Raw genomic sequence first — 21,099 nt, forward strand, 5'->3', positions numbered from 1 at the left:
ACACCTCCAAATGCATACCAAGCCAACCCAAGTGAGAACAATTCCTATGTGGCTCTGTAATGGCTATAACAAATAAAAAAATAAAAACATAAAAATGGGCATGTATGTGTTTTAATTACCATGTGTGTATGTTAACTGCCCTGAAAATACTACAATAAACCAAAAGTAAAAGTTATGTATTGCGTAGTGTGTGCCTGAAACAGAACATGTGCCATATCCTACCTATTGTGCTAATTTACTGCACAAATAGAGAATGTGTACCTCGATAAATTATTTGGTGATCAGTGCCCATAATGTCCAGATGAGGGCGACTGCAATGTTTGGAGTTGTAGTTGCTGGGCCTCTCGCGAGGGAGTCGCACCTTACGGCAGGACACCAGTGACAAGTGAAGAGGAGACGAGTTGAAAACTTCGGATTTTTTTTTAACAGGGAAGTTGCTAATCTCTCGACACGACCACTGACCCGTGTCATTTACTCTCGTGTATTATTTGTTTAGGTGGTCTTCTTTTTTCAACCTGAGCTAAATTCGCAACGATGAGCTTCCTATTGTAAGTAGCCTGGCTACTGTAAGCTAGCTAAGTTAGTTAGCTAACGGCGTTAGCTATCTGCTGTCATGAACGGGTTCGCAACTTGCTTGCTCTGTCTGTGCATATGATTTGATTAGCTAGCAAGCAGTCGTTTGCCAATGCCTTTAGCTGTATGGATAAGTTAGGTCGCTTGCACCTGGCAGGGGCATGTTTTATTATTTTATTATAAGTTCGTTGGTGAGTTAGCCAGCTAGCTAAGTAATACTAGCTACTGTAACTACTGCATCGTCAGTTTGCCAACATGTCTGCTTGCAGATGATAAGCGGAAAGTGTCAAATAAAGCAGGAAGGAACGCAGACAATTGATTTCAAGTCTGTCTACCCTTCTATTTAGTCTCTGACACTAGCATACATATGTATTTACTAATATCAATGCTTCACACTACTAGCTAGTTGACACGTAACATTTTAAGTGGATCCATCTCTCTTTTGTCCCTTGCTGCAGTGGTAGCCGCTCATCAAAGACCTTTAAGCCGAAGAAGAATATCCCAGAGGGCTCCCACCAGTATGAGCTGTTGAAGCATGCCGAGGCTACGCTGGGGAGTGGGAACTTGAGGCAGGCTGTCATGCTGCCGGAGGGAGAAGATCTCAATGAGTGGATTGCTGTAAACAGTGAGTGAAGGAGTTGTAGGCAAAGTCAAGTAAAGGGAAATAGAAGCCAAGTGGACAGGGAGAGTGTTAGATGAAAACTACTGCAACTTTTACAAAGAAACCATAAGATAAGAGATCTGGCTGTTCAGTTAATTACAGAACATCCCTGGTTATTAGGTTTCCTCGTCCATAGCTTGTCGCCAGATTCATCTTCCCACAGTTAATCAGCAAATGATGATGTGTGTTTTGCATGAGGTAAGGTAACATGGCCTTTTCTTTGCTTTGTTTCAGCTGTTGATTTCTTCAACCAGATAAACATGCTGTATGGCACCATTACTGAATTCTGCACTGAGACCAGCTGCTCTGTGATGTCTGCTGGGCCGAGGTACCGTTTATACACCAAGTCTGTTGGTTCAGTATGTTAGTTTCACTTCATGTTTATGCTGGTGCTCTTAACCTAAGAGATGTCTTTGTAGAGGGAATTTAGTTTTGGCACTTCCTCCTTGCGCTATTTCAGTGTCTCATCGAGAGGAAGAGACCCGACCCGGCTTCCTGCCGTCATGGCGACAGTCAAGGCCAATGTAGATACAGTGCCCTGCATAATCATTTAGAAAAGACAACACTTTTTATCCATAACCCCCTTATTTTAGGGCACCAAAAGTATTGGGAAAAAATAATATATATGCCATTTAGCTGACACTTATCCAAAGCGACTTACATTGCAGTGACTGCATACATTTCAGTATATATGCTCCCAGCAGAAATCAAACCCACAACCTAAGTGTTGTTAGTGCCATGCTCTACCAACTGAGCCACGGAGGACCTATGTCCAGGAATATAATGTCCAAATATAATATAATGTCTCATGTTTAGTATTTGGTCGCAAGTCCTTTGCATGCAATAACTGACTGAAGTCTGTGACCAATTGACCAGGTGCTGAGTATCTTCTCTGGTGATGCTCTGCCAGGCCTGTACTGCAGCCATCTTCAGTTGTTGTTTGTTTTGAGGGTTAGGGTTTTGTCTTGAGTCTCATCATCAGCAAATTAAATCCATGTTCAATTGGATTTAAATCTGGAGATTGACTTTCATGTTTCAAGAACTTTTCATGTTTTTCATGTCTAGCATTCAATGGTGTTTAATTTAATCACCATCCAATTAGTGATTAGTGGAAGAATTTGCTTATACTTGAGCAGTACACTTCAGAATTCATTCTGCTGCTGCCATCAGCAGTTATATCATCAGACAAGCGAGCCAGTTCCAGTGGCAGCCTTAATGCCCCCTCCGCCATATTTCACATATGTGGATCTTGGGCAGTTCCTTTTTCTTCTCCACACTTTCCTCTTGCCATCACCATGGTACATGTTAATCTTTGTCTCATCTGTTTACAATACCTTTTTCTGGAACTTTGCAGGCTAGGTACTTTAAAAAAAAAAAAAAAAAAAAAAAAAACCTGGCAATCCTGTTTTTGAGGCTAACTAGTGATTTGCATCTTGCAGTTTAGCCTCTGTAGATCTGCTAGGGAGGTCTTCTGTGGATGGTAGTCTCTGACAGATACGTGTCTGCCTCCTGGAGAGTGTCTGATCTGTGGGACAGTTTTTTTAATTTATTTTTTATTAATATTATGAGAATTCATCGGTCATCCACTGTAGAGGTCTTCCTTGGCCTACTCGGCCATTAGCAATTGCTGAGCTCACCAGTGCTCTCTTTCTTTTTAATGTTGTTCCAATCGGTTGTTTTTGGTAAGCCTAAGATTTAGCTATGTTTCTGATAGATTTTTTCAGACTCATAATGCCTTCCTTGACATTCATTGACACCTCTTTGGTCCTCATGTTGAAAGACAGATAGCAGATCTCAAAGCCTATAATCAAGACTAGACGTTTGCAGCTCTCTTATGCCTGCACAAATGATGTGACGGAACACACTTGACTAACCAGAAAAACCTGTCAAGCAAATTGTCCCAATACTTTTGGTGCCATGAAATAGGGGGGGACCTTTGGATCAAAAGTGTTCTCGTTTCTATATGTTAAAACCAATATGTACAGAAATACCATCAAATAACAATCTATTCTTTAACCTCATAGTAATTGTTTGATTTCAAATCCAAACTTTTGGAGTGTTGAGCCAAAGGAAGAAAAAAATCTTCACTGTCCCAATAATTCCGAATGCTCATCCTGCCTATTGATTACTAAAAGTGTATACTGCATACTAACCATACTACATACCATTTAGGCCATACTGTTCATCTCATTCATACTGAGAAATCGCCATCTGTAACTCAACCATCATGTTCACGGTAATTGGTTTGCTTGGCTACTGCCCACCCTCCTTAGCTGCTCCATTGAATTATTGGAATAAAATTGGAAAGGACTTACTAAATAGTGTGCAGTGAATTCATACTACATGGAAAGGCTAATCAAGTCTGACATCCTGGCATTTTACGCAGTATGAGCAAATTAGACACGCCCCCCGCTTCCCTCTTCTTTTTTCTAAAGCTTAAAAGTGTACCCAACTGCACTCATTTCCTTCACATACACCAAATGTTGAAATTAAATCTGCCCTAGACAACAGTGACCCATTGGCCTTATGATCAACCATAGGGACCTCTTGGCCTTGTCTGAATGCTCATACTGCAACCTATTTAGAAGGTGTTTTGCTTATGGTCCCTAACCATAGAACTTAGTTAGTCATGATAATGTTGCTGTGTACAGCAAACACACAGGAATTCTGAATTGCACCACATACATTCTTAGTATGTAAGAATTGCTTATTATCAACAATGACTCTTATGATGTTTTAATATTTATTGAGGAGAAAATCTCATTCCATCTCTTATTGGTGTTTTTTTGTTTATTTATTTATTTTTTGTTTTGTTTACCTCCTTCAAGGTATGAATACCACTGGGCAGATGGCACCAACATCAAAAAGCCCATTAAGTGCTCTGCTCCTAAGTACATAGACTACCTGATGACCTGGGTGCAGGATCAGCTGGATGATGAAACACTCTTCCCTTCCAAGATAGGTTAGTTTGATTTTCAGTTATGGGTATTTATTCCTAACTATCCTGAAACCTTTACTATCTAAGGCCGTAATCCTAACTAGAGATGTGTGTGCTCATAAATCAGTGTTTGGTGTAAATCTCTCATTGACCTCAATGCATGATTTACATGAAAATCTGAATTACGCATGCAGATCTCAGTTTAGGAAATTGGCTTCATTCCGAACGAATATTCCTGTTTGTATGATCGCAAATTCAAGTGGCCTCTATCCTTCCTGAGTGGAGTTGACTTCATTGTTGAGGTGCCTCAACTGGGACACATGTTCTCCTGCCTTCTATTCTCTGCTCTCTCCTCCTCCACCACTCATTCCTCTTACAGTTGGCACGCCTATGGAAAGTGTTATGGCCAAATGTCACTGTGCAAGCCCTATCCCTTTGATGCGCTTGGAAATTGTTTTGTATGCCTTTGGAAGTTGCGATGCATACAAATTAGAAACATGGTTATTCCGATTGGGCAAGTAAGCCCAATGAGCGTGTACATGCCTAATATCAGCTAATATTCACCTATCAAACGGTTTAAAGGTATACATTTAATTGGAAATGGTCACTCTATTCTGATTTAAGTGTTTTATTACGTTTATTTGCACTATTAACGGATTATTAGGCTGCATGTAACCTCATACCCAGTCTTGAATTATTAGTACATAGAGCTTGGTAACAGTGTGGGACTATTTGGGATTTAGGGATAGTGGGTTTACTGGGTTCCATAATCATCAATTCAAAATCAGAGCGAATCACACTACTATGAGGCATGTACATAGTACATTTTATTACAGTGAGAACAAGTTTGCCAAATATCAGCATTATCATGTCAGTGTTACAGCGCTGCTCACTTGTTTGTGTGTCTCCAGTGAGAAATGCAGCACACTGGGGGAGGTTCTAAGGGTTGCACTTGATGGTGATAGGCTGTAAAATCAGCCAATTACATCTAGCGGCTGTTTCATCTGCTCCTGCCATAGACTTCCAGTCAAGTCCCATTCTGAGGCGTTTGGAAACCAAACAGCTCGACAGCGAGAGAGCTGGCTGGTGGGCGAGATTAGGCTGCATGTAAACATAGTCACTGATTTAATTTTCCTTTCTGTTTCACTAGGGGTGCCCTTCCCCAAGAACTTCATGTCTGTGGCCAAGACCATCCTGAAGCGCCTGTTCAGGGTCTATGCCCACATCTACCACCAGCATTTTGACTCTGTGATGCAGCTGCAGGAGGAGGCCCACCTTAACACCTCCTTCAAACACTTCATCTTCTTTGTCCAGGTGGGGCCATGTATATGTGAATGTATATGTGGGGCTAATGGACAACTCTCTTATACTGTGGACATAGTTGTTTGTTGTTAACCAATCACAATGTGTGATTGGAAGATTACTTATGATTTGTGTTTGCGTGTGTTTGTAGGAGTTTAACCTCATTGACCGACGTGAGCTGGCCCCCCTGCAGGACCTGATTGAGAAGCTGGGCTCCAAGGACAGATAAATACGATCCTCTCTCTCTCTCTCTCTCCCTCCCTCTCTGGCCACTCTTTCACTTTGTGCCTTTTTCTTCTCCCTTCCTCAATGTTTTCCTCTTATGTTTTTTTCCTTGTCTCCTCAAATTGTTTAGGATATGATAGAGCTCACTTAGTCTTTCAGGTAAGAGTGTAGTGTATTAAATGTTTTTTTCTAATGATTTTGGTTTAACAAATTCTATAATTGGGACCTCACTGACCTGTACTGTGGACCAATATGTTTTAGGAGTTAAAATGGAATTCCTTTGAGCAGTTTATAGTATATCAATATCCTAAAACAGTTTTACATATTGTTTTTATTTTTGGGTTTTGAGTGAGTCTTTTTTAATGTACTGCAAAGCTGTTTTTGATGTTTGACACACTTTTGTGTTTTAGGTTGTTTTCACTTAGGGTGAATGAAGTAGCTAAAGACCAAACCTGGGTTCAAGTAGTATTTGAAAATCATTTCAAATACTTAGCTGTGCTTAAATGAGTTTGCCCCACCAGGCACTCCAGGCAGGCTCACGTAAATGCTCATAGTACAGTATTTAAAAGTATTTCAAATACTTCTTCACCCAGGTCTGCTAAAGAAAGGATATTGATCCAGAAATATTTAGTGTCACTTTTGATATATTTGAGAAATAGACAATTTCCCATAACTCATTAACAATCAGTAATTATATTTTGTACGCCTTATTTGAATACTTGGAGGCTTACATTTTATGGTATAGGGTATTTTAAGAGAAACCAATCAAAGTATCAGAGGCTAAGATTTCGAAAACATACATGCGATGTCAAATTAAATGTAGTATAATGTGAATTTATCGTCTTACTCATTTTGTAATTTCTGTCAAATAGCACAAAAGTGCCTCAATGGTATATTAACTATATTGAACTCCTTGAATGTCTTTGTCCTTCGTGCTGGTACTTCATTTTGATATCAGTATCAAATCAAGTTAAGTTGTTTTTTCATGGTCTTCTTTTGCTTCTCTCATGCATGCAAAATGCAATAATAGCGACAGTGCTTGCAACAGTACATGACAAGGATGAGTGTACATGAGGTGTATGTAGTTTTTCATGTTTAAAAGTGTTATGTGTTATTTGTCTCAGAGTGTGACATGGTAACTCCCCTGGTCATTGTTTGTGTAGAATCCTGGCATCCAAGGCTAAAGCAGCAGGGCTGTTTACTGTGGTGCCAGTGATGCAATTTTGATCCCATTCCATTCAAATGAATACACACCAAAATTGAATGTCACTTTCAATCTACAAAGCAATTTATGTTCACTCTCTACAGATGTGGCCAGGTCTACGCTTTTCAATCTGAACTCATGTCAGACAATCATGGACAATACTACCAACACAGTCAACACAAAGTCTTGGGCAATTCTGAAATTAGTTTACAAAACTGAAACTCTTTGTGATCAGTTGCACACGTGTGTTTATGTCTGATAAATAGGCCCCTTGATTGTATAAATTGACAGTTAATGCATGCTTATACATTTTATTAGTTTTGGCATGATTGAGAGTTTAAACTTTGTTACATCACACCATAGATGATGGGGTGGTGGGAATGACAAGACAATACACACTGATGTGTTTCTCCCCTTTGAGAGTAATATGTTTCTTTAGGTTTTTATCTCCATTTTATATGATTTATTGTACACATTTATTGCATTTTGTTTTGTTTGTGTTGACCTTTTTTTCTCCCAGATAATAATTTAAAAACATTTTTGGGCATGTCATAGATTTGGAGTTACATTTCATGGTATTTTTGATATTGCTGTAAAATAAATTGTATCAGGCAAAGACTTATAAAAGGGTTGGGCTATTTGTACACATTTTGATGGTTATACATCTTTTTTAGGTATTTTTTGACTGCAAGGATATCATTGAGGATGTTACAACTGTGACTCAGCTGTAAATAGCATAAGACAGTGCATTATCTGAACAAAACTGTGCCTTAGAAAAGAGAAAATATTATGTCTGAAATTACAGTGTTTGATAGCAGGAACGCTTGCTAAACATTAAAATGAATTTGTGGAGATGTTTGTTTTGTGTGTTTGTGGTTTTTTCCATAACTGTGCTGCAGTGCTGGTTGATACCCTGACCTAGTTGCAACTGCAACCTGAGGCTTCACACTGGGGTTGCACAAACATACCTAGACAAAAAACAGAAAAACACTCCATAGCTGAATAAAAACCTCTTTCACTCTGACCTAGTTGTAACTGCAACCTGAGGCTTCACACTGAGGTTGCACAAAAATGCCATGACAAAAAAATAGAAAAACACTCCATAGCTGAATAAAAACCTTCAATATATCCTACTTGTTTGTTCAACATCACGCGTTTTAGAATAATAACAGTCTTGCGTGAAACTCTTATTTTGGTATGCGACTTGAGGGGAAAGCGTGCGCTTGCATTCGCCGGCAACCGTACACCACCGCCACGGAAACACTTCTGGTGAGTATTTTGAACTGCAAGGAAGAACAACACAAATATAATTATTAACAGATATTTGAAGCAGTTTGTATTCAGTTATAGTATGTATTTTTGTGCAACTCTTGGGTTGCAGTTGCGACTAACCCTGACCCAGTGCTGGAAATGGGGGGAATTCACAGGAACCAGATTCCGAGAATTAACATGTTATTGGTAATTTCAGCATTCAATTTGCCTCTGGACTCATCAAGGTTCCTCCAATTAATTCAATTCACCACTGGCCTGACCCCTATAGGCATATCTGCCCTAGCACATCACCCTCTCTACTCCAAGTCCACGCAAATACACTGACTTTTTCTACACAGTTGCAACCTATTCAATTCGAATTAAAATACTGTACCTTTGCTACACGGTTGAGAATGATCTTGTTGATATTTCGGGACACTCCGGGTACACCAAGTCAGAAGTCACTTTGAGCCAATCACAATTCCATATGGCACGAACCCTGTCCAATCCCACAGCGAGAGTAGGGAGTGGAGATTGGTTGCTGCTTCAGATCAACAGTGTTTGACATATCTGTCTGGGATCTACACAGCTAGCTAACTTATTATCTTTTAGCGAGTAGAAATAACTAGATATGTATGGCTAGAAGATACTTAGATTTCAATGCAGGGAAAAGTTACTGAGTATGTTTGAGCTGATGTCACGGCCGTCTATTTTGCCAGCTAAGCGAATTTAACGTTATCTGGAAGGGAGCTAAATTCCACTTTCAGGAAGAACTGGTAGACTTGACAAAGCCTAGCTAGCCAGCTAAATGTGTCTTGCTTTTCAGCAAACTACAGATTTATCTCGAAACCGAAAATATAATCTCTGAGACTGATTTAGTGAGACTAGCTACTGTCTTGTAAATTAACATGGTTGAAACAAATGTTCCTGATCTAGCTAGCTAGAAAGGCTTAGCTTAAAGCTAAGCTAGAGAGGCTAGTATTGGCACCGGCTAGCTACCCTACTGAGTCTTGACGAAACGAAAGCAATCCACGGAGTATAGTCGGTGGTTACGCTCAGGTAAGGCTTCATACAAATTGGCCAGCTAGTTAGCTAATTTACATAAACGCCTAGCTACCAACATTGATCAAATATATATGAAACATGTATTTTGGGTAAGATGTCACTAAGTGTAACTTAAAGGGGCGATCTTTGATAGGCACATCAATTTTTTGACTGAAATTAATTATAAAATATATAGCCATTTATTGAATAATATAATTTATAAATGCCTCATGAGCTTAGTTCAACCATATATTGTATTGGTTCAACTGTCTTACCCCATCAGAACCCAAAATATAAGCTTGTTTCACGCCACTGTAGCTTCGAAACATGGTTAAAACTATCATTTTGAATTTTCATGAATAAGAGTGTTTACATTTTGTTTTGTCACAGCAAGCCATGGCAGATGAATGTACACAGTTCTGTGCCAATTGGTAAGAATCATGACTTAAATGTAAAAAAAAGTATTAAAGTCACGAAGATCCAGAAATTGGCTTACAAGCTTAATGAGTCTCAATTACTCTCCCCCCAATTAGCAAGCATGACATTCCAGAGGCTAATTTCACTACCCATGAGATTCACTGTCGCCGCAACATTGCTCTTTGTGATGTATGCCAAGAGCCAGTGCCCCACTCAGATCTGCAGCAGCACAAGGATCTGGAGCATACACAGGTACATAGTGTGAGATATAGGGGGGATGTTATATTAGTAAAAATATACATACTGGTATTGTTTATTTATTTAGGTGCACAAATGGCATCACATTTCCTATTCATTTTAGGTGAAATGCAAGTGTGGCATGAAGATTGAGAAAAGCCATATGGATGTCCACCAGGTATGTGTAATGATTGTAAAGAGGCTTGTCATGGTCATCACTGTTTTGAATATAGCTTGTTCATCTGATCTCTCTCTTCCAGAGCTCTGAGTGCAGTCAACGACTAGTTCCGTGCCAGTACTGTGACTTGGAGCTGGTCTTCAGTCAGTCCAAGGAGCATGAGGATTACTGTGGGACGCGCACAGATCCCTGTCCATTCTGCAAGTGCAACATAATGTTGAGAGAGCAGGCTATTCACCCAGCCTTGTGTGGCAGCCTTACACCTCCCCAAGAGAGAAACAACAGCAGAGCGAGTCACAGTCCAGCAGAACCCCAATCCCCAGGGGCCTGGTTTGAAGCCCACTCCATCCGTAACCTGCTGAGGGTCCAGGACGGAGGCCATAAGAACAACAACATAAGTGCACCTGATCGCAGGGCTCTTCCACGGCCACTCGAGGCCAGAGTGCACAACAGCACCCGGGGGCCAATGGGCTTAGGAGAGAGAAGGAACACTGCCCCTAGGAGTACAGCCTTCAGCCACTGTAAGTTAGACAATGGCTAATCAAGTGTTCTGATACAGACACATGATCCCACTGATGAGCAATCAAACAAAAACGTAGGCATGGATTTAAACAAAAACAAAAAACAAAACCGTTTTGTCTCTGTCTCTTAGAAACTATCTATATTCACCTGGTCTGGTATCAATAGATTTCACTGGGTTTTGTAACATGGAAATGTTTTATGTGTCATTGAAAGGATATCTCATAAGGTTTCACTTCCTTCAGTGCTGGAACAGGAAGAGGTGCTGGGCAACAACAATAACAGAATTGCCTGGCCAGTGAGCCAATCATCGGGAGATGACTCATCTAGCCTGGACTACTTGCTGGCCCTGAGCCTGCAGAGTGATGGTGAAACAGGCGATCTAGGAGGAGAGGGGGCCTTGTGGACGGATGTCTGGGACCACAGACTTGGAAGGACATCCAACACCTCCCTCATCTCTCCGGTCTCTCCCCCTAACAACAACTTCCAACACATCACTAGTGGCACCAATACAGCCCCAAACCAGGACCAGACAGGTCAGAGAATGTTGAGTGATGAATCTACACAAAAATACTAACAATTTAATATTTTATTTTTGATAATGGGAACCATTCTTATACATTTTCTGTATCTTGTCCTCTTCTTCCGCTTCCTTGAGTTTCCGCCCCTCATTACTTTGAACCCAATGTTAAGGTGTATGTTTGGTGTAAATTGAAAAGGAGTGCACTGTACAACAATGTTAACATTATTTTCCTGCTTTTTATCTCTTATATAGACACAATGTTGCCCTGTGAGTTCTGCGAGGAGTTGTTTCCTGAAGAGGACCTCATTTTGCACCAGGTTAGAGGGATTGGATGAAGTTTATTGAAGCTATCCCATGATTCTCTCTACCTCACAATTCACACATCTGGCTGCCTCCACAGAGCCTGAACCATAGCAGACTTCAGATTTCCTTTTCTGCGGCTTGTTCCCAATAGAGACCCCACACCCCTCCCCCTTATTTCCTTCCTGAGCATGTTGTTTTTCTGTTGTTACTCCCGTCAGTAGTGCTGATTAGCAGTTTTGTTTTTGTTTTACACCTTTCTTTGTTGTCTTTCAGACTGGTTGCAGTCCAGCCTCAGCCTTCGCCTCTTTCAGCAAGCGACCTCCATCTCCACGCTATGAGGACAGGATGATCAGGGGTGCTGGGGGGCTTATGCACATCCCACCTGACCCCCCCACCTTCAACATTCCCACCTTCCCTCCTTCAGTGTCCCCACTCTCCTACAGTCCACCCTCCAGTCCACTAGAGGGGGATGTGGTCATTCCGTGTGAGTTCTGTGGAGTTGCTCTGGAGGAGGCGGTTGTCTTTCACCACCAGGTACATTATTGGCAGCACAAGACATGATGAAATTGATACATTTTGTATGACAATAGACTATTGATAAGGTTGACTCAAATGCTCTCATAACACTGTGACATTGTACCAATTTATGTTCTCTATTGAGAGTCATTTACTTTAGATAACATCTATCAGTCTTCTTGGACCTTTCCCTGAATGTCATGGTCTGTGTTTACAGGATAAGTGTGACCTCCGGCCGCGTACTGCAAACTCTGTGAATAAAGTGTCCTTTCAAAAACCATCACTTCCCTCCAAAGAGAGTCATGGACGGAGCTCACCACAGATGCAGAGGAGACTTAAGCACCAAGGTAATATACTGGAACTCACAACTTTAATACCATTTCCTGCAAAACTAATAACTTTATGGACAGCTTAAAGCATCTGAGTAACATTTTTAAGATATCTCAATATACATTTTCGCTGACTAACTTTCTTGAGTAGTGTCCCATTTCAAATGATGTAAGAGGTGTGTCTGTCTGTCTGTCTGTGTGTGTGTGTCTGTATCTGTGTGTGTTGTACCTGCACCTGCATTTTAAGGGGACCCCGGTGAGCTGTCTGGGCTGGACAAAGGAATGCCGCCGGTTCGAAGCCCAAAGGAATGGCAGAGGGGCCACAGTGGACTGCCCGCCCCCGGGAAGATCTCCAACTGTGATTCCCTGGTGAAGAACAGGCCCCAGCATGGCAGGGAGGCAGAGGGGGTTCCCTCACCGTTCAGTGATAGCCATAAGTCCAACTCTGCAACAGCGGTGGGGTGAGAGCAACTTATGACAGCAGTACTTAAAAGGGTTGTGGTGCCTCGTTTTAGGGGACAAAACACTTGATCATGTTATAACCAACTTAAAAGGCCAGAGTCAAGACAGGTGTTGCTTATTTGGAAAAAAGTGATGCAAAATGTTATAAAATGTTTTCTCTGTCTGCCAGACCACCCCGACAAGAAAATAATGAAGGAAGAAGGAGAATGAGGCCTATAGGGACACCAAAGGTAAACATCCATATATTTTTTTCAGCCTCTTTGTGGCTATTTTTTGTTGATGTTTATTCTAATGCTTTTCTGTTATGTAATATCCAGGTGCCTAAGAAACAAAATGAAGAACAGGAAGAGGAGTGAGAGCCTGACTGTTCTGAGAGAGAGCATCAGGCAATCACCAAAATGTTTTTATGTGTGTGTTGTGTTCTGTCAGTCAAATCTTAGTTTCTCTTTGTATTGCCCTTGTGTGTCCAATGTCCATCTGTTTATTTCAGACAGGTGGTGTGCTCCAGAATAACCTGTTTCAGTTGCTCTGTATTTAAAAAAGTGAAACTGATGCCTTTTAGTGATTCCTATATTTGTATAATTACTCTCTTCATTTTGTAAACTTTTATCTTTCAAACTTTTTAATTTTTTTGTTAAAAAACCTGCCTTACCACTCTTGTATATGATGTATAAGATCTAAAACCCTAGTGTAATTGTATTGTTCTTGGAATAATGCATATCACAGTATTTGTGATTAGGGCTGCAACTATAAAACTTCTTTCATTATTATTATCATAAAACTTTTAATAAATCCTTGTATTGACGCTTTGAAGTTTGTGGTTGACTGTGTCTTGAAACCATAATGCAATGTCATGAATTCACCACATGAAAACACTGCAGAGGCCAAGAATAAAGAGAGCCTTTAGTTATACATCTGAGATATATTCTATGTACCCAAACATAATATATGCCATTTATCTGATGCTTTTGTCCAAAGCATCTTACATTGCAGTGAGAGCACACATTTTTCAGTATATATGGTCCCAGTGGGAATCAAACCCACAACCTAAGCATTGTTAACGCCATACTCTGCCAACTGAACCACAGAGGGCCATGAAAGGAACATATGTCTGCATATTCCAACGAGTATGAATTTAGTCGAATTTGAGTAGTTGTTTGTGGCAAAGCCCCTCTATTAGATAGATAATCTCTGTTTGAAGTATAGTTCGGGACTGTATTTTGGTAAACTATTATGTGGTCCACTAGTGGGTGCCCTTTACCTATTTTTGCCTTACATTATTGTTACGGCACATTATTTCACAGAGTAGCAGACCATCATCGGTGAATGCCCGGTTCTCATACGATACATTACGTTTGTAAAAACAAAATCTAAGTCAAACTAATTAAGCTAAGTTTGCTTCTGACCATGTATCGAGGGTTGGATAGGATAGACCAAATCATGAGCCAGGCCTAGCCTAAGTGTTTATTATAGGGTGAAAATAATAACATAGAATATTTACGGAACAGTCTCTCTCTCAAATGAATCAATTAATGTTAAAATATGTCCCTGATCCACCCACGAACTATTGCGTTTTTTGATGTCTTCTCTTTAATTGGTCGAAGCGTCTAGGGGCGGGCGCAAAACTACAGGAATTCTGGATTCAAAGCTCGCGCTATGTGTGTGTGTCTTTTTATTCAGCGTTTTCTGAAGTTCTGGGAGACAACTTTCAGTGAGAAGTGTAGAAGGGCATAGGACTGAGACATGTTTTCCATCTCTACTACAGAACATTTCGTTTCTATATTGACGTAATCTAAAGGGGATTTTAAGGCAGCGCTTCATTGAGTTTAGATATTCACACCGCCAGGCTGTGAAGTTGCCTGAAAAAAATCAGTTATTCGAGCAGGTGGAGCATCAATTCTGACAAACGTCAAGGAAAGAGGAGGGGGTTCGATGTTGACTAGGAGACTTGTCTTCTTTTATGATAACTACAATTGTCCGCATAATCTGATCGTCTTCTAGCATACAGAATTTTTAAAAATCCATCAATTCGTTGTTGAAGGACGCAGCTCTACGTGGAAATAGGTCGTTCATCTTTGCAATTATCCTCTCCACCTGTCATTGTGAAGAAAGACTAAATATGTCTGATGAAAGATATTCAACATTGGATGAATCGTCGCTTCGGGACCTGGTGAGTAGCCGCTCGTGGCGACAGGTTGTTGTTGAAAATAAATTCTTGTTTTTCCCCTGATAAATGAACTTTTAACAGGATGTCACCCTGAAGATATGCTAATTTGAGCTAACACCGCAGGTAAACTCAAGCCCCGTCCAGCGAATAGGCATATTCAGTTCCCAGTTGTTGTCAGTCCAAGAAGTCCAAACATCTTTTCCCTGATAATCTCATGTGGGTGATCTGTGATCCACCATTGTACCACTTGCCACCAACAGCTACCCAGTAAAGCAGTACACATTTTTAATGGGCTGCACTGTGTGTTGTTAGATGATGCATGCTCTAGCTAGCTAGACATACTTTTTGTTACTATCCCTATAATGAAAGTAATAAGGAAATAACCCCTTAGGCTGTTTGTCCCACTTTGTGGTATTGAGGCACTGGCACTAGATTTATGATTGCTGGTGTTCAAGCCTTGAAAACCTGAAATTAACACCAAAAATCCCACCAAAGTTGATACTGTTGCTCCACAAGATTATTCATCAAAGCTGTTAATGTCAAACATTTTGAGAGACACAAAAAATCGACATTATTCCACACCCATAGCACCAGCTAGGTTGAGGAACATTTCCGGTCATTTGGAACCTTGAGAAAGGTGTAACGGGTGTACTTCCAGCTTCTAGAGACACTTTTCATGTCAATTGATGACTAACAAATCGGTTATCTGACAATGCTGACAAAGACATGCCCCTAGATTTCCTGCCTAGTTTTGCACTCTGTTGAGCTGTGCTGCAGTAATACAGCTTGTTATGGTTGGGCCAACTGAGGTCACTGTGATTGGTGGGCTGGCTGTCAGATGCGGTTCAAGTTTTTCTTCTGTGGCAAGAGTCCTCTGGTTTTTATGGGTTGAATTGTCAATGACCTAACATACAAACTCAGAATGTCTACACAGTGTACACACACACATACACTAAAGGCCATCTTAAAATAACATTTTGATTTCCACTTTGTTAAAGATCGCTCATTTTGGTAGAGGAATGCAGTCTGTTTGGATAAAGGCGGGGAAGGGGTGTAATGAATTGTTGATCTGCGAAAGGTTTATTTGATTTATTTTATTGAATGCCATTTACCCCTCTCAAAAATAGCAGGGAATTGTCTGGCCAGGGACTCGGGTGACTTCATCCTCGTAAATCTCTGCAAACTTTTAGCAAGAGGCAAGAATCTGAGAGAGTGCAGGACGAACGTATGTTCCTCCTCATGACGTTTTTCTAATGTCCTCAGCTTGAATAGGGTAAGATCTGAATTCAGTCTAGACTATTGAAGGGCTATATATGGAATGCTAAGTGAATAATGGACATCGGGAATATGAACATCTGTAGCTTTATAGTTTTTCCTCTTTCCACTCCCACACTTTCTAAATTTTTGTACCTTACTGGCTAGAACCCATGATTGACAATGCATGACGCAAAGCACTACCGATCAGCCAACTCTCAACTTTAATCATTTGACTGCATTAACATAGGAATCATTTATGCCTAGGGCTTTACAAAACATTGGTTAGATAACATCTAATGGCATAAAAGAAAAGAGGTTTTGGGTGAAAATCATCAGACACAAGTTGCCCTGGCCTATACCTGGGTAGTAACTGTGTAATTTCTCTAATAACAAAATGTTATGCTGTTTCAATAAGTACATTTGTAATAAGTAATGCGCTTCTCAATTCCCTATACCATGTAAACAATGTACCTAATTAGTATAACATTGTTACTACAGTAAAACAGTTACTACACAGATCTTGGAGCCACTTCATGTAAAGTATTACCTAATCTTCCTATTTGTATCAGAAATATAGGAGTTATGAGAACAAATGTGGGTAAATATGAAGGTATATACACTCAATAACCACTTTATTAGGAACACCTGTACACCTTCTCATGGTGGAGGTGGTGTAATGGTGTGGGGAATGTTTTCTTGGCACACTTTGAGCCTGTTAATACCAATCAATCATCGCTTAAATGCCACAGCCTACTTGAGTATTGTTGCTGCCCATGTGCATCCCTTCATGGCCACAATGGCGACTTCCAGCATGATAATGCACCATGTCACAAAGCAAAAGTCATCTCAAACTGGTTTCATGAACATGACAATGAGTTCAGTGTTCTTCAGTGGCCTTCCCAGTCACCGGATCTGAATCCAATAGAACACCTTTGGGATGTGGTAGAACGGGAGATTCACAGCTTGAAAGTGCACCTGAAAAATCTGCAGGAATTGCGTCATGCAATCATGTCATCATGGACCAGAATTTCAAAGGAATGTTTCCATTGTGGAATCAATGCCACGAAGAATTGAGGCTGTTTTGAGAGCAAAGGGAGCCCTACCCAGTATTAGTACAGTGTTCCTAATAAAGTATTTCTATCTATCTATCTATCTATATATATATATATAATGGATGTTATACTTATCATATATATATATATATATATATATATATATATATATATATATATATATATATATATATATATATATATATATATATATATATATATATATATATATATACACACACACACACACACACACACACACACACCCAAAGTATAACAGCCATTAGGGTATATTTACATTATTCTGATGCCTGTGCCACAGAGTCAATGTACTGTAGTATTTATGGTGCTGAATGAGGCCTACTTATATACATCCCCCATGGCTTTCCCATCTCAGATGTGACCACCAACAAGGGTCGCCAAGCTCCCAGCCCTACAAAGACCAGCTTGATGATTTGCGGTGTCATTAAGTGTCGCTTTTTTCCATGGCAGAATCATCTCCAAAGGAAACAAAAGGCTGTCTGGAGCTTATTGCTTCAGCCGAGTGTTTATTTGAGGCCATGATGGGATTGGGGGGCCTGCTTGTGAGAGAGATGAATGGCGCCTGATGTCCGCTTATTTATTTTCTCCATCTTGCTACAGTATCACAGGGTTAAAAAAGAAAAAAAACATAACTACTGAGTTGCAATGCTGAAACAGACCTGAATATGAATAAACGGTGCTTTAGCATCAAGGCAGCAGTTTGTGAACACAGGTCTCTAACCTGTTGCTATTCAGGAAGCTGGTAAAAAAAAGCCATTAAAAAAGTTTAATGGTAGAACTGGAAATGGTCTATATGGCCAGCACTGGTGAGGGGTGGGGTTGCTACAAAAACAGATTTCCAATACACACACACACTCACACACACACACACACACACACACTCACACACACTCAGTGCTGTGCCTAATGAACTAAACAGCTAGAAGGTCATATGGTGGTCTCTCTAACGGCACTAATCTCATGAATACTCTTCCATTCAGCCCACTGGCTGCCTGGTATATTGCTCATTTGTTCCTCTCCACAGCAACCAGGAAAAGCACCTTTCTATTGGTCTAAAATCCCTGAACTCACACAACACCATCAGTTAGTGTCTTCTCCCCTCCTCTGTGTCTCTTTGGCACCTCGCTGTTGGAGGGAAGCTCAGGGAGCTTAACTACCGTCTTGCCTGAAATGCTTTAAAGCCAGGCCATGATCATTGTGGAGAGACAATTGCTAGGGTCATGTTTCCTGTGCTGTTTTTGATATGACACTGGGACACATTTAACTTAAATGTGTCCCATAAGTCATAGATTGATATGGTCTCTGCTCATAGTTTCTTTTAGATTGTGTCCTGATAGTTTCCACTGATCGTATCATGGTGTCTGCATTATGAAAGAAATATGGGGAGGAAAGCTTATATATGCATCATTACTATCTAGACCAATTGTTGCAAAGGAGAAGAAGAAAATAATATTGAGACATGGCCTTCTTTTGAAGTGAATTTCGTGATTAATACAATTACTACATTTTTCAGTCGACATGATTACTAGGTGTATGATGATTGTTACTCATTATGCCTTCATTGAATCAGCGTTATGGAGAGCAATATGACAAACCTGCAAAACAGGCCAACCACCAGGTGTTCCAGACAGAGCCTGTCACACTGTCAGTGCGGGGTCTTATCTCTCCCTCTTGTCTGGTGAGCTCCACTGTCACCTGCACAGAAAGGCATGACGCACCTGCTGGCGCAAATGAGAGACTGAAAGTCTGACATCTTACGCGTATCAGGCAGCCTCCCCACCCCCTCTGTGGTGTCTGTGAACCTGCTGGGCCTCCCTCCTAGTCTCTAACATGTTGGCAGGTGAGACCTCACTCAACCAGGTCCGAGATGAACCTCCTTAGTTGACTGTTTTTAGAGTTCTGGTGATATGCTTAAGAAGAAGTTGCAAAGGATCACCCTTGTTGTGGCGTTGTCTTGAACTGGGAAGAGTGAGTGTTACAGTACATGCACACCTGAATGTCTTTGTCATCATCATCATGATTGATATGAGGTTTCTCTCCCCAAGGTGCCTGGTGAGCTGATTATCTATGTGGGATGTCCTGCATGGTGATTTGTGACTGGGCTTGCAGGCCCTGTGACCCTCCTTTCTCCCCAGTGAGAGAGATTCACATGTTAAAAATAGAGTAATTACATTATGTGGTTTCAGGCCCAGTGATATATGGGACCCGTGGGTTGTAGCTTTATAGCCCTCTGGGCACCGCTGTGTCTTGACAGGGGCTGGAGGGTTACAGGGATACAGAAGGAATGGGTTTGTTTTGGAAGCTCACACACCATTTCCCAGGTCATCAAATCCCCAGAGACCTGGGCTAAAATGTCAGCTCCATCATCAGAAAAAGAAGATCTGAAGAATTATATAACAACAGTCTGGGTTTATTTTAAGCTGTTTGTGTGTTATGTTATCTTTCACAGAGTTTGTTACATTTGGTGACAGTCGCCATTATTAGTTTTTCAGAAAACACAGTATAGGCTTAGATTTTGCTGATGTCAGTGTATCGACAGGGTTCAAAATGTCTCTCTCAACTCTTCCCCTCCTCACTCCCCTCCAGTAACACTGCCTTAAAACATTCAACTGTAAGACCTGTTTGCTGCATAATTCACTACAACTTGACACTGCAAGGCTAGACAAGGCTAGAGTTTTTGAAGCATCAAGAGAACCACACCTCCCCTGCATTCCCCCTGGAGTGGTTCTGAGGTGGCTGTGAAGAAGGTGCAGTTAATGCTTGAGTATTTTCCAACTAGGTCCTGGATGCAAGCTGCAACATGCCATACCATTTTTGGCCTAGAAATGGTGAGAAAAAATGCAATGACCTTTGAGATGGGCTACATTTGTAAACCCCAGTAACATTTATGTTTAGTCCATTGTGTTTCAGAATGTTTTTGAAACAAGAACAATCATTTTCTATGAATGTACTAGATACACATTTTGTATATTTATCAAGCAGGACCTTGGCTATACCAGGCCTATGTGTTCTATAGAATCTGAATAAATAGCATTGTATTTTGTCAAATGTTTTCTACTCATGAATACATGACCCATTATAAACCATAACAAGTTCCTTTTTACAAATTGTTCCTTGTTTATTTGCACCTGATTAGTAACCATTTTCAATTTAAGTCCATCTTGCAACACTTGGCGATCCTGTTGGAAAAAACTAGGCTTGAGAGAAACATAGATGCTGTGGTCCTTTTCACCACCTGCGGAAGATTTATTAGAGCTCCCAGTTCTCTGGACATCTGTGTATGTGTGTATGTGTGTACGTGTGTGTCAGTGCTTGTGTGTGCGAGCGTGCGTGCGTGCGTGTGTGTGTGTGTGTGTATCCTTGTCTCTCCCTGTGGTAGCAGCAGTGTGGTCCAGTGTTGACAGACTAATGGGAGGAAGGCCAGAGATCTGCAGGTTGAAGTGCAGAGGCCTCACCACAGCTGGTCATAACTTCAAACACATCTGCTATGCATCATGGCATGTCATGTATGAGTGAAAAAGATCAGCGATCCATCTTCAGAGAGGGGTTGTCAGCCAAGCAGAGAACTAACTCTGAATTGATAGGTTAGTTAGGCTACCCAGAGCTTTGAGAATTATTCTACTGTCAGTGCTCAGCCTCTATCTCTCTGTAAAGTGAACCAGCAGGCAGGGCTTCTGGGGCTCGTCCCTGCCTGTCTGGAGCAACACCCTGCCAAAAGGAAAGCTCTGGAAAAGTGATTTGAGATGTTTTTCTCCTCCTCCTCCTCCTTCACTCTCCTCCTCCTTCACTCTCTGGGATGTGTGGATAGGCCCCTGGTTGGGTCCAGTGTTCCCAGGGGGCCAGAAGCTTTGGGGATCTTGAGTTTGGAAAACATTTTGTCTTTTGCTTTTTCTGGCACA

At 40.9% G+C, this 21,099-nt stretch overlaps 3 protein-coding genes across 4 annotated transcripts in view; all 3 read left to right on the top strand.

Moving 5' to 3' along the window:
* Positions 1 to 349: 349 nt before the first annotated feature.
* On the top strand, positions 350 to 7,755 carry mob1a (MOB kinase activator 1A). Its single transcript, XM_083673680.1, has 6 exons — positions 350 to 548; positions 1,032 to 1,198; positions 1,469 to 1,562; positions 4,063 to 4,196; positions 5,323 to 5,486; positions 5,626 to 7,755. Exons 1-6 carry the CDS (start codon positions 535 to 537, stop codon positions 5,701 to 5,703), a joined length of 651 nt encoding a protein of 216 aa, XP_083529806.1. The 5' UTR covers positions 350 to 534; the 3' UTR covers positions 5,704 to 7,755.
* A 974-nt stretch (positions 7,756 to 8,729) lies between these two features.
* On the top strand, positions 8,730 to 13,491 carry trafd1 (TRAF-type zinc finger domain containing 1). 2 transcript variants are annotated; one of them, XM_083673136.1, is made up of 12 exons: positions 8,730 to 9,213; positions 9,589 to 9,629; positions 9,732 to 9,867; positions 9,977 to 10,030; positions 10,113 to 10,551; positions 10,795 to 11,085; positions 11,325 to 11,389; positions 11,649 to 11,909; positions 12,109 to 12,238; positions 12,468 to 12,681; positions 12,852 to 12,912; positions 13,000 to 13,491. In XM_083673136.1, the coding sequence occupies exons 2-12, from the start codon at positions 9,595 to 9,597 to the stop codon at positions 13,036 to 13,038; spliced, it is 1,725 nt and encodes a 574-aa protein (XP_083529262.1). In that variant the 5' UTR covers positions 8,730 to 9,213; positions 9,589 to 9,594; the 3' UTR covers positions 13,039 to 13,491. The 2 variants fall into 2 exon arrangements, with proteins under 2 accessions (XP_083529262.1, XP_083529263.1); XM_083673137.1 differs by having other exon boundaries at positions 9,593 to 9,629.
* Positions 13,492 to 14,357: 866 nt separating this feature from the next.
* smtnb (smoothelin b) overlaps positions 14,358 to 21,099 on the top strand; it is a 47,201-nt gene continuing 40,459 nt past the window's right edge. Inside the window, exon 1 of the mRNA XM_083673404.1 lies at positions 14,358 to 14,852. Coding sequence (XP_083529530.1) covers positions 14,802 to 14,852 — 51 coding nt within the window. The 5' untranslated portion in view covers positions 14,358 to 14,801. The remainder of the gene's footprint in view (positions 14,853 to 21,099) is intronic.

This window comes from Argentina silus (assembly GCF_951799395.1).
Source record: "Argentina silus genome assembly, chromosome: 7".
Lineage (NCBI taxonomy): Eukaryota > Metazoa > Chordata > Actinopteri > Argentiniformes > Argentinidae > Argentina > Argentina silus.

Bases quoted from the DNA above. Each gene is read 5' to 3' on its own strand.
- mob1a (XM_083673680.1), top strand. The intron at 1,199-1,468 runs GTGAGTGAAGGA...GCTTTGTTTCAG, and splicing joins TGAGTGGATTGCTGTAAACA to CTGTTGATTTCTTCAACCAG. The intron at 1,563-4,062 runs GTACCGTTTATA...ACCTCCTTCAAG, and splicing joins GTGATGTCTGCTGGGCCGAG to GTATGAATACCACTGGGCAG.
- trafd1 (XM_083673136.1), top strand. From the start codon at position 9,595: ATGGCAGATGAATGTACACAGTTCTGTGCCAATTG. The intron at 11,910-12,108 runs GTACATTATTGG...CTGTGTTTACAG, and splicing joins CGGTTGTCTTTCACCACCAG to GATAAGTGTGACCTCCGGCC. The intron at 12,682-12,851 runs GTGAGAGCAACT...TCTGTCTGCCAG, and splicing joins AACTCTGCAACAGCGGTGGG to ACCACCCCGACAAGAAAATA.